This window comes from Falco punctatus (genome assembly GCF_963210335.1).
Source record: "Falco punctatus genome assembly, chromosome: 1".
Taxonomy (NCBI): domain Eukaryota; kingdom Metazoa; phylum Chordata; class Aves; order Falconiformes; family Falconidae; genus Falco; species Falco punctatus.
Genome location: NC_137580.1, coordinates 116,264,292 through 116,277,072, shown reverse-complemented (window position 1 = coordinate 116,277,072; position 12,781 = coordinate 116,264,292). Strand labels below are relative to the sequence as shown.

The following is a 12,781-nucleotide window of genomic DNA, read 5'->3' as shown; positions in this document are numbered from 1 at the left end:
TTAGGAAAATAATCAAAGCTGATATCTCCGTAATGGCATTTTGGATTTTAAGTGTTTGGGACATGTTTGGGCTGTGCTTTTTCAGCTGGCACCTGCAGACAGGAGGGCTTAAAAATTCCTGGGTTTGGAGCAGGAATCACCCGGCTCCAGCATCTGGGGCTTTACGAGCGCAATAGGTTCGTGCTGCAGTCCGTGAGCTGAGAGCAGCACATGCCTTCCTCTGGTGGAGCTGGGGGTTTCTCAGAAATAGCTGGGGATTTACACCAAAGTGAAGTGCATCTCCGATATGGATGGGGTTTCTCATGGGGAGGAAAAAATTTTGGGAGCCAAAAGGGCAAGTAGTCATTGGGGATGGGGATGTGAAGCGCTGCTGGTCCGGGGAACCACTATGCCTGTTCGTATTAGGTCAGGATCTGTCCCTGTCTCCATGTAGTGGAACTAAACACTTGACATTGATGTCAAGATGAAAAAACACTTGCCAATCCACCCCGAAAGTAAATTCAGAGGCCGCGGCCACAGCACCTTCCCGGCCCCTCCTGGTCACTGCGGGCGGGTTCAGCTGCACAAGCGAGTGTGCTGGGGCTGGGTGGCACTTTCTCCACTCCCTGCCTGTTTGCTTTGGGCAGAAAGACAGGCAGGCACGTTCTTGCTGTGTGCAAGGCTGGAGGGACCCGAGGGGATGAGTTTGACCAGGAGGATCGAGCACGGACGCTGATGGGGTCATGCTTTGCCTTCGCCCAGGAAGTCAGCGTCATCGGGTCCTGCCAGGAGAGGATGCAGAGGTGCCTGGATGAGGCAGCAGCCCAGCTCATGTAAGGGGGAACTCCTTATCTCCTGCTGCAGGGCAGGTGTGCATTGGCAGCAGTAATTGAAACCCCCAGGTGACCCCCGACATCTACCCACATGCCACAGGTGTAAAACCTGTGCAGGCTCCCTGGGAAGTGGGCGGTGATGCTCATGGGAGCACGTAGCTGTGGGAGTTGCAGGGAAGCGGGATGGGGAGGATAGAGTTCCCACCCAAACATCCTCACCCATGGCTGTTGTTTGTGTGTTGAAGGTCCAACTGGGTGGCCCAGCATGAGCTGGAGAGGGACCTGGCCAACAAGCGGATGGCCCACCGCATCGACAGCAAGTGCCACCACCTGAGGAACACCTCCGATGGCATCGGCTGCTGCCCAGGGCTGGAGCAGGCTGACGCCACGTGAGCGCATGCCAGGCAGCCCGCGAGTGCTGGGCTGTCCCTGGGATGTGTGGTGCCTCTCCCCAGCAGGGAACTGGTTTTCCTCAGCCCACTATAAGGGCATCACATCCATCCCACCCGGAGACACCCACCTCGGAGGGGCCGTTTTTCACCATAAAGGGAGAACACCACTCTGCTTTCAGCTGGATGCTGAACATCCAACGGGTAAAAACGAGTCCCACCTAATTAAACATTATATCAGGGTTCAGAGATCAGCCTGGAAATGAATTCAGTCCAGCACCTCTACACAGCTCATTAAGTTTATGCATATTTTCAAAGATGTGTCAGTGCTTGCCTGAGCGCTCTTCGTTGACGTAAGGTCGGGGGGGGTTCACCCCTGCATGGAGAGGGCCTGGCAGGGAGCCGACATGACATAGAAGATAAAGAAATAGAGAGCATGGTCCCGGGATAGAGTTCAGCTGCTTTTGGGTGCCAGGAATTCGGCTTTGGCTCTGCAGTAAATGAATGGGGACCTAAACCAGCACTCGCAGAAATATGCCCCAAGGGGCAAAGGGCTGAGGGAATAAATCTGCTGCTCGCACAGGCACGTGCCGTTTATGGAGGGGCATAGATTGATTCAATTTTTCTAATGTTTTGATAATTATTCACAGCAGAGCTCAGACGTATTTAGACAGGCAAATGAATTGCAAAGGATTGACGCTAAAATTCAGAGGGGGGTAAAATGTGCCGAGAATCAGCATGTTTTAAATGGAGCTTATGTGGTATTTAAGTCTTTTGTTGACCTTGTTCTGGACTACTGCACAGGCGTGAACTTCATCCTGTATGCACAGACAGGGAATCGAGTATCATCTAATGCTCGTTCAGTTTAGTGTGAAACTGAGCAAGTTATGAGCAAAGTGAATCGACTGCAATCTGCGCGCTGTTGTGAAGCTGGGAAGCACTTAAATGCCTCAAACACGTAAACATGAGGTCTGATTAAAATACCTGTTTTTCTGGGATAATTGTTTTTTTGTCTGAGCTTTCATAAGTATCACAGTTGTCTTCATGGACGTGGCATTTTTTGATAAGTATTCTTGAACAAATGGTGTCCAGATGTCTCACTTTCCATGTGGTCAAATTAAGAACATAGGTTTGATCTATGTTTAATCCACGCTGCTCCCTGGCAGGGTCCGTGCCTGCCCACAGCCAGCAGCAGCACGGGCTCACCAGGGGCCTGTCCCTTCCCGCACCAGGATCTCGGTGCCGGAGTCACGGACCATGTTCACGGACAACAACCTCCTCCCCTCCCAGTGTGAACAGGCGGCCTCTGCCAAGCTGCAGGACATCAGGAACCGGCTGATGGTGATGGGCAACGAGATGTGGCAGCATTTCAGCGGGGTGAACGTCACCTTCACCAACCGCATCTCTGAGACTGCTGATGCCAAGAGCAAGACCAGACCCACCTGGCCAAGGTAGCCTGAGCCCCTCCTGTTTGGTGTGACACTGTCACTTCCCCGTGACGCCACCTTCCATGCAGACCTGGCCCGAGGATGGTCACCAGAAGAAGTTGGTTACAGTATCATTTTCTGTTTGAAACTCAAAAGTATTGGGGACTTTCTTCTTGGAGCAGGATGATTTGGCACTGTAACTTCATCTCCGTGGATACTGTGTTTTGCTTGTGCCTCCTGCGCTAGCTGCCCAGAGAGGCTGTGCAGTCTCCTCTGGAGATGTTCAAAACCCACCTGGACGTGACTCTCTGCAGCCTGCTGGAGGAGAACCTGCTGCAGTAGGGTTTGGACTAAGTGGTCTCCAGAGGTCCCTTCCAGCCCCCACCCGTCTGGGATTCTGTGATCCTAGCTGACAGCCTGGCAGCACAGGGATTTCCAGCAGGAAGTGCCAATTCTGGCTGCATCTCCTGGTAGTTACTCCAGCAATGCTGGCTGCCCTGCAGAAGGTCTCTGCTGGGGTGCCTGCCGGGGGGGTCGCAGGCTTGCTTCCCCTCCAAGGACGTGCTTTCAGCCTCAGCGCTCTGCTTGCTGCGTGGTTATCCCTGTGTTTCTTGCATTGCTCTGCCAAGCAGAGGGAGCACAGACCAGTGATGGGCACCGGGCTCTGGCCGGTGGGGCTCACGGGAAGCTCCCTGAAAAGTGCTGGACACAGTATTGATTAACTGAGCAGAGTTGCAGCACTGTGGGCTGATACCACATCCTTAAATGAGGATCCATTAAAAACTTTCCTCTAGTCGTTGCTATTGATGGATGATCAGTTCCTGCAAGCAGTACTATTGGGAAGCTGATAATTCAATAGATCCATCACTACTCCGAAACCTCCTCTGATGTGACAGCAACAGCAAAGAGAGGCCTTTCCCTGAAGAGAAATCCCTGCTGGATCTGTGCCTGGATATGTGGCAGAGGGGCAGTGGTCTGAGCTCAGGGTCTGCTTATTGAACTCGTTTGTTTCTGCAGACAGGCAGGAGAAAAGGGAAATTAAGTGGTCACTTGAGAATATATTTTTTAATTCATGCATATGTTTCCTTTTCACACCAGACACTGCAGGAAATCTTCCAGATCAAGGTGAACATAGGAGCCATCTGAAAAGCCATTAAGGACAAAAGGTGTCCCTTAATAGTGGCTCAGACCCGGCTGGGTGAGCGCACATGGAGACCAAATGTGGAGCTGTGCCAGGATGCTGCCCAGCTCTGGTAAGACATTAATTAATCATGTGGCTTTTTTCTAAATAGTCCTTCCACAGTGTGCACTGATATAATCAAAAGCAATGAGCAGGCATCCCAGCTTTTGGGTGCTGGGAGAGCTCTGCACCCATGGAGGAGGCTGCACTCCACGGCCAGGTGCAGCCTGATGCCCCACTATGAGGGGCTGGATTTTTCCCACTTGGGTAAACCTCATCTTCTTCCGTGCCTGCTTCCCAGCGGTGGGATGTGCTCAGTTCCGAGGAATAACCCCTTTACTCTCCACCAGGCTCATGCTGAGAGCCCTCGGCTCCTTCCTGTTGGGGAGCTACAAGAGGGGGGTTACCGTATGGAGAAGCAGTAGGGGCTGTCCTGTCCTCCCCAGGGACCCCAGGAATCCTGTCAAGGACACAGTGAGCTCTTTGGGATTGCACCCCAAGGGGCCGTGGAGAAGCAGGCTGCCCTGAGCACCCAGCAGCACCCCCCTTGAGGCCCCCCAACCTCCCACCCCCTCCTGGGAGCCCTCTGGGCATGACTCCAGGTGAAGCCTTCATAAAGCAATTTCAGCACCGCCCCAGAGCCTGCTCAGCATCTCACACCCCGTCGTTTTTTCCGATCCTCCACTTGTTTCACTTCCAGCCTCTCCCATCTGTCCTATGTTGCTGTATGTGCATCCGTGGGTGTGGGCAGGACCCCTGCACAGGGAAATCAAAGGCGGGGGAACCAACAAACCCGCAAAACCAAACAGGAACGGGAAACTGCCGCTGCCCGTCCCTCTTCTGGGTGGCATGAGCTGCTCCAGGAGATGAGCTGCTCCGGGAGATGAGCTGCTCTGGGAGATGAGCTGCTCTGGGAGATGAGCTGCTCTGGGAGATGCGGCTGCGCGTTGGCAGAGCCTTAGAGCAAACCGAACCGTGCCTCCCTCCCCTCCAGAGGGGCTCTGCCCTCGGCTTCCCCACACATCTGCCAGAAATGGGGGGTCCGAGTCAGCCCGAGACCGCTGGAGGGGGAGATCCTGTGCCCACAGGGCCCGTCAGCAACACGGTGCTCTAAACCAGCCCTGTGATGGGACTGTCAGATGGGGGGTTCTTGCTGTTCCCCAGCCTCATCAAGGAGGTCCATGAAATCAAGGAGATGATCCCAAGCCTTCAGCAGCAGCTGAGACGTGCTGAGGGTGTGCTGCAAGTGCTGCTTCATGCCAAGTCGGTCTTGGAGCCTGGCCGTCACAGCCAGCTGGCTCTCCATCAACCAGGGGACCTGCATGGGGATGCACGAGACTCTCCCAGCACCACGCGACTCTTGGGTTATGTCTAGGCTGGGCTCTGCTGGGCCCACGCTATCTGTTGCAGGGGATATTCCCAGCTTTGCTAGGATGCGTTTCCAGCTCTGCTAAGATGCTTGGCTTTGAAAATACATGTTTAGACTTCCACTTCCTGTTGAAAGCCCTGAGCAGATATTAAATGATTGCTTTGTGTGTTACATGGTATACCAGGATTTTTTTTTCCTTTGGTTTTTCTCCTTCCACCACTCTTTCACAGTGTGCCAGAAAGTAGCTGAAAATATCCTGTATGCAACTAAGAGTAAATCCACCCACAGGGGTTTATTCCTACCCTTCCAGTCTGCGATTTTAGGAGCAAAACTATCGTTCTTCCTCCTTTTGAGTCTGCCCGAGTCTGTGGAAAAATCACAGGGGGAGGTAAAGCTAGTTGTCAGAGTAATTAGCTGTTGACATCCATGATGTAATTTTAATGGTGCAGCAGAAGAAACACAAACTATCCTGTAAATCGCTGCAGTATGTTCTGTTCCTAAATAGAAAGCCCTATATTTTAAGCTGATTTCTAATGATCATTTTCTTGCTTTTGAAAAATTTTAGATGTCATCTAAAATGTCAGTGCTGGGGTCCTAAAATGAGGAAGTACTTTCAACTAGGTAATTGAAGAAAACGCTGTGGTTTTAATTTTGGTGAGTATGGATTGGTTCCTAATTTAACCTCTTGCATGTAGCTTGGTGGTGGGAGCACCAAAGCGCTTTGAAGACGGAGGAATGAATCAGTCCTGAAGTCACCACCCTGGCTGCCACAGCACCTGCTCTCCTGCTGTGACACAGACCTGTTTTGCAAGGATCGGAATTTTCAGAGGGCTAAGCCTTCAATCTATCCCAGGTTCAGTGTGAAAGTCACTTTGCAAATTGGCTCCATACTCACGTGTCACTTAGACACTCTTGGATCTTCTAACCCCAGCAGAGCTGAGCTCAGCCTAAAGCCAAGAATCCCCAAGGAGCAGAGGCTCAAGTCGCTTCTCCTCCCTGGGGAATGCAGGGCATGGACCTCCTGGTCCAGTGTGGGGGCTCTCAGGAGCTGAGAGCATCTTTTCTTGTCCCGCATCCCTGGATGACTCCATCTCACAGCACAGGTCCCGACAGACCTGCCTGCCCTCCCTGCTGTCCCCGGGACAGCCCCTGAGAGCTGTGACCTGCGCCCAGGTCCTGCCCCAACCTCAGCACCCTGGCAGGGTCTCCCTCGGCAGCAGCAGCCCTACACAGGAAGCAATTGTCTTTTTAACATTTTTTTTTTTTACTAGCACTTTTGTCTTGTGGAAACTAAAAATAGATTTCCTCTGCTTTGTGTGTATCTTGGAGCCAGAGTCTGTCAGAGACAGAAGCCACCCTTTCTAAAGAGAAGATACAACCGTAAGCAGGAAAAGACTGTCCAGCTCATCACACCTTCCCTTTCTCCACTAAACTCCCTCCCCAGAACATGCTGAGGGCACGCCGAGTTCACCGCGATTGCCGGTTTTCGTTAGCATCCTCGCTAGCCTTGTGCTGCTTCGTGCGCCTGCTCTGCCCACGTTCCTTTACTTTGACTTGCCCAAATCCTGGTGATTTTGGCTGCCCTGCTGTTTTGCAGCCCGGCTCCAGACAGCTGGTTTCTCAGGCAGAGCTGCCCGTTTTCTTTTTTGAGAAATGGGCCCCGTGAGTTCGTCCCCAGCCCTTTTCTGAAAGGCTCATGGTTTGAAGTAACTTGTGCGAGGTCCTGGCATCGCTGACAGCTTCACATTCATTTCACTTCCACCTTCATTTCTGAGCCACATCAAAAAATATAGCTGAGCTCCGTTTTACTCTGAGGGCACTCCGGTAACAGTCAGCACCCGGAGCCTCCGATTTTCTCCGATTTTGCTTTCAGCACCCCCCAAACACTCATCTTTCCCGCCAGCCCAACTCCTCTAAGGCTTTCTCCTAACTGACAGCATTTATGTGGTGTCGCAGTTCTCTCTCTCTAAATTTTATCTTGCCGTCCTGCCCTCGCAGTGCTTCTTCACACAATATTGGCAGTGCGTTTCTTTCCTCCATTTGAGCCGTGACCAGAGGAATTTCAGTTGCAGCTTCTCTAATTTCTTTCACAAATACTTTCCGCTTTCCTGCAGCAGATTTCCCAGACATTAGAGAATTCCCAGGTCCCTTTGGGGTTTCATTCTCCCCACGCCAGTTTTCCATAAGTTGACAATATTGATGTTACTTCTTCTGGCAGCTGATACTCTGAAATCCCGCCCAGTTGTAGGATTTGATTGTCTAATCCTACATGTGCTTCAGTTTGAGTCTTTTTTTTAATTTTTTTTTTTCTTTTTTTTTTCCCCCCACTCTGACAGTGCGTCCTGTGCACATCTCACGGTGGGAGCCAGCCCTGCCACAAAGCTCCTGTAAAAATGGGTCTCCAGGGAGAGGGCTCTGGGTGACATTCCCATTGACACGTGGCTTGTGGCAGGGTCTCCTGCACAGGGATGGGTTTGCCTCCCATGGCTGAGCTGCTGGTGGGTAAAGCCGCTGGGTTCGGTCACTGTGGGGCTGCCTGTGGGGCTGCAGCCGAGCAGCCTCTGTCTTTGATCTATACCAAGTGCATTAAACAACTGCCCTGCCTTCCCCGCTTCTGATGTGCGAGATGCCTTTGCTTTCGTACCGTTACATGATTTGCTTTCATAGATCACTTCTAAATAGTATCCCCGGCTGCCTCGGCTGCCTTTCTGCACTGATGTGATGTTTCCTTTCTTTAAATGCCTTCAGTCTGAAGAACGACGTGGCTGCTTTTATTGCTGGCTTTATCAGCCAAGTTGCTGAGAAAGTTGGTTTGTGGAAATTCCTTTGCATCCCACAGCCATATTCCCACCCTCCTGCATCATTCCAATAAACCCTGCAGAGTCGGGTTTGTAAACTGATTGTTTACTGACTGGAGGAAAGAAAATAAATTAGTAAAACTAGGACAGCGTTGCTTCATGCAAGCTAAGCCTCACGTCAGTCCAGGACCCAGCTGAACTGTCAAGGCCAGTCTATCAAGAAGCTATTCCGAAAGGAGGCTTGGATGATATTTTTGTCTAAGAAAAGAAAAATGATTAGATGTCCTGGAGGAGTCTGATATGAATTTGGGTGAAGTGAAAGCTTGCCAAACCCCATGTTAACAGTATATTGCATAATTAATGCAGATTATTATGCTCAAGGGAGACAGAATTCCCAAAACAGCATCAGCAGTCAGAAAAAAACCCAAACTCATTGCTATTACGAAAAAAGAAAGGGGAAGAGAGGGAAGAAAACTTTGGCAAAATGCTAAGGAAAACTCGGGCAGTGTAGGATCGTCGAAGTGGCTGTGCTGGCTCCAACCAAAGTCCAGCAAACCCCAGATTCAGCCCCTGACAGAGCCAACAGAGGATGCGTAGATAAAAGCACCAGAGCAGGGCAAGCACCCTGTGATAGTTTCCCAGTCCACTTTCCCAGCTTCCAGCAATTAGTATCTCAAGGACTTCCTGAGCTGACAGGACTGTCCTTGGATTTAATAGCCCCCGATGGATTTGTTTCACATGGTCTTGTTCTAGTTGTTCTTCGAGCCTGTGCAGACTCGCAGCATCTGCTGTGTCCCTCAGCAGGGAGCTGCAGGAGACGGAGCATCGTCACCCTCAGAGCATCGGTGGCCACTCTTGGGACGCTGGAGGTGACTGAAAAAGGGGCCAGACCTGGGACTGCTGAAGGCAGAAGTGTAAAACCCAGTAGCTTGGGCAGAAAGGTAGCTCCAGGCTGGCGTAGGTCTGTATCCTCTGTAGGTTCACCGCAGGAGCTCGCAGCGGGTTGGCTCTTTTTTTATGCTGTCAGTATGCAGGAGATGAGCACAAATCACAATTTCTGAAAGTATCTGAATACATGTGGCACAGAGCCGTGTCCCAGCTGGGAAGCCTGGTTGAGTGTTTTTTTTTTTTTTTTTTGGTTTTGGAGTCAGTGGATAAATTTTGGTTTCATTGAAGCCAGTGGGATTTTCTCCAGTGATTTCAGCCTGCCCCTATCAGTGATGACAACTGGCTTGGAGCTGAAAGTACAAAGTCGGACAAAGCTGGGTTTTGGGCATGAATGCAGACAGGACTAAAATATTTTGCAAATTCTTCTTGGTTTGGTGGAGAACAAATGTCAGGAAAAGTAAGTAAATGTGTCCAAGATATATTAGACCTCTTGTTTTAGAAGTCTGCTGAATTTAAATGTCTCCCTTTCTGTTTTTTTCTGCTAGAGATGGCTTTTCAGATAGCCATTCTACCAGTTTTATCCAAAAAGGTAAAAACCACTCGGTGCCTTTTGATCCAAAAAGCGTTTTACACTGGAGAAAAGGCCCGTTCCTCTCTCAGCCCGGCCGTGGGGCTCAGCAGCCCGCAGCGGTGCCCCTGCTCAGGGCACAGTGTCCGCCTGCCCCCGGGTGCCTGGCTGAGACCCAGCGCACTCAGCGCACATCCCTCCGTGTGCTGGGGAAAGGGCAAGGTCCTGGCAGCCTGCTGAGCCTGCTCTCGCTGCCAGCTGGGGACGTGCGCTCAAGGTGGAGAGCTGGAAAACTTAGTGAGACAGTTACTCCGCTCTGTGTAGGTGTATTTATATATACATATATACATACATATATATGTATGTGCGTTGCTTGGGGCAGCACTATACATTCTCCATGCAATGCAAGTTAAACCATAGATTGCTCTCCTCCTTTCCCTAGTTGCACAGCTGTTTGACAACAGGATTTTTCCCCCCGTTGTCCTGTTCCCAGCCCCAGATGAGCTGTGGGCTTGCTGATGGCAGTGCAGATGTCTGCCCCTTCCCCTCTGTGTTTCAAACCCTCTGTTGCTAATGGTCTTAATCACGAGGGCAGGGAACAGAAAGCAAGTCCCTAAAAATTGTGATGACCAAGCAAAATCTTGGGGTTAAACAAGAAGACATACAGAGAAAATCTTGTCTTTCTGTGTAGTTTGAAAATGCTTGTTTTAAGAGCGGTGTCATTCACTGGGCCTGCGGAAGGGGATGGTGCCACGTGTACGCTGGACCAGTGGCAGCAGAGCCCGTGATGTGCTGGTTCAGGTGATGCCACAGACACTTAAACAAAGCTTAGATCATTTTCAGCAGTCTTCAAAGTCCATCACTACCTTGTCAGATTAGCATCTGAGCCCCTCAAAGTGACATAAACCCCACTTTCCCTCCTGAATTCTCATTATTTTATTCTAAAAATTCAAGCTCGAGCATCATAAAGATTTTGAAGCGATCCCATGGAATAGTTTCAAAGTGAGAAATCCACATTTTCTTGCCCAGTGTTTATACAATCCACCAATCTTACAGTATTCCCAGCACAGCCTGTGGCGAATCTTGTTTGTACACAAAACATTTTTTAAATTTATTGTGGCGCCTGCTTTTATTTAGGCGGTGATGGCCACTGCTACCCACACTCACATGGAGACTGAGCTGGGGCAACTGTGAGCCCCTTGATGGGGAGCACTGCAGTGCTCCAGCCTGTGCCGGCTCTGCTGGCGATGCTGTCTCTGCAGCAAAACCTCAAAGGCTCTGCTGTGAGCATCCTCACTTTCTTGCCTCCTCTTGTCCTGGCCCGGACAGTCGCCATCCAGTACCTCTGGTTGATGGAGGGCACACGGAGGAGCTTTGCCTCCAGCGCTTTCACGGGAACTCGCCATGCTCCCTGGGGCAGCATGGTCTCATCACCAGAGCTGCTGTCATAGCACGTGCTCAGCAGATGTTTTTCCAAAGCCCTGCTCCTTTTGGATCATGCACCTTTCCAAGAAGAGAAGTGTCTGAGGAGCACGGGAGTGATGTGCTCTTCTCTCTGGGCTGCCTCCACCATTCCTAATCCGCGACTCTCAGCCAAAACAGGCTTCATTACCCACAGGCTACTCTTTCCCTGATTTGAGTTTCAGATATTTCTTTTGTGCTTAAAAAGCTGCTTTTGGCACCATTTTCAGAACTGGAGCAGAGGGGGGTTTGCTCTCCCGCATTCATGGAGGAGCTCGGGTGCAGTATGTGACCCCCACACCTCCCAGCTGCCTTTCACCACTGTGCATCTTCCCGCTCTGCTTTGGGGGAGCAGGTTAGATTATTTATCCAGAGAGACAGCAGCTGAGATCTCAGACCTGCACACCCGAATCAGAAGATAGTCTCTAACGGCAGGCTGGGTGGCAGTCCCTGGGGACAAGACCCTTCTCGCTCTGTGTTTCTGCTGCCCAGAGCGTGGTGGCTTCTGCTCTGAAAGCAGCACGGGCGGGCGGCCGACCCACAGAGGCAAGACAGCCTGAAATAGCCTCATTAGTGAGGAATGTCCTGATGGTTGTCCAGATGTTGTAGTCCTGTGAGGCTTGCAGTCACAGATGGCACTGGCTTCTGACAGCGCACATGCAGCAGGCTGCTGTGGCAGGCAGCAGCAGCGGGGGCGGCGGGGGCGGTGGTGGTAACAGGGGAATGGGTGGGCATTTTTCAGAAGAAAGAGCAAATCGCATCCTTTGGAACCAGGCTGGGCAAACCTGCACCAGGCAGAGCTGGCACTGCTGGAGCACAGTTTGGCTTGGTGGCCATTGCGGTGGGGCATGCAGGCAGGTACTGAAACAGGCTGGAGCATGGTGTGAGGCCAGGGGCCTCGTCTGAGCCGCTGGCCCATCTCCCCCTCACCCCCAGAGTGCTCTGAACTCCCAGTTGCTGGCTAACGTGTGTTATGGGACTACTTGCATGAGTGCGGAGGAGCCAGAGCCTGTGCGGCAGGGAACACGCCTGTGCTTGCCAGGAGGAAGGAGCCAAGCACGCTTCTCTCCCTCTTTTCTCCCAAGATTTACAATTTCTGTGGCTGGATGCCGAATTCCCTCGTCTCTGCAACAAAGCAGGACTAGTTTGGAGCTGGTGCATGAAGAGGGGAGAGGTGATGGGGAGGTTGGTGCTAGTGCTCAGGACTCCCCGGAGTGTGCAGGGGAGGAGTGTGCAGGTCTCCTGTGGGGACTAGGGCTGGGTGGGTAGGGGTGGGTGTAGGGTGTTCATTTCAGCAGGTTAGCTGTGGTTGAGGAATGAGCACGGGCTGCCTACGGAGTGCAGCCACCCCTTCCTCTCCGAGCTATCGAGTCCTCCAGCATTTTGGAAAATCTCATACTCTATTTAGTGAAAAGTTGCTCGGTTCCACAGAATTTGGCTTTCAAGTGCTAAGATACTCCAGCTCAAGAGTCAGAATCACATCGCCATCGTAGGAGCAAATGGCAAAGGTGTCGCTCTCCTGGAGGCAGCCCCGCTGTGTAAATCAGATGACGCTCCCCTCAGCTCAGCACCCCTCAGCTCAGCACAGTCAGATGCTCACTCCCCAGGTCCTGTCCCTCGGGTCCCTGCTTCTGGCACCCACCTGATGCAGCAGAGCTCCCTGTGCCCCGTCCCCTGGCAGCCCTGGAAGGGGAAACCCCCTGCCAGCCCTCCCCTTATCTGCTTTAGGACCCCCGCCCCAGCTGCCAGCTGCGGGACACTGGCCACATCCTGCGTGGGGCACAGCCCGGCTCCCTGCCGGCCGCCCTGACACGCAGTGCCCCCCAAGACATGCGTGGCCAAGCCAGGGGTCCTCGCTGAGGGGGGAGCATCGTGGGTAAGAAGTAGGG

General features: G+C 52.0%; 1 protein-coding gene across 1 annotated transcript in view; it reads left to right on the top strand.

The window, feature by feature from the left end:
• TEKT3 (tektin 3) overlaps positions 1-5,736 on the top strand; it is an 82,614-nt gene extending 76,878 nt beyond the window's left edge. The window contains 7 exon segments of the mRNA XM_080409993.1: positions 742-812; positions 1,058-1,201; positions 2,365-2,630; positions 2,633-2,652; positions 3,727-3,771; positions 3,775-3,882; positions 4,923-5,736. Coding sequence (XP_080266119.1) covers positions 742-812; positions 1,058-1,201; positions 2,365-2,630; positions 2,633-2,652; positions 3,727-3,771; positions 3,775-3,882; positions 4,923-5,183 — 915 coding nt within the window. The 3' untranslated portion in view covers positions 5,184-5,736.
• The last annotated feature ends 7,045 nt before the right edge of the window (positions 5,737-12,781 follow it).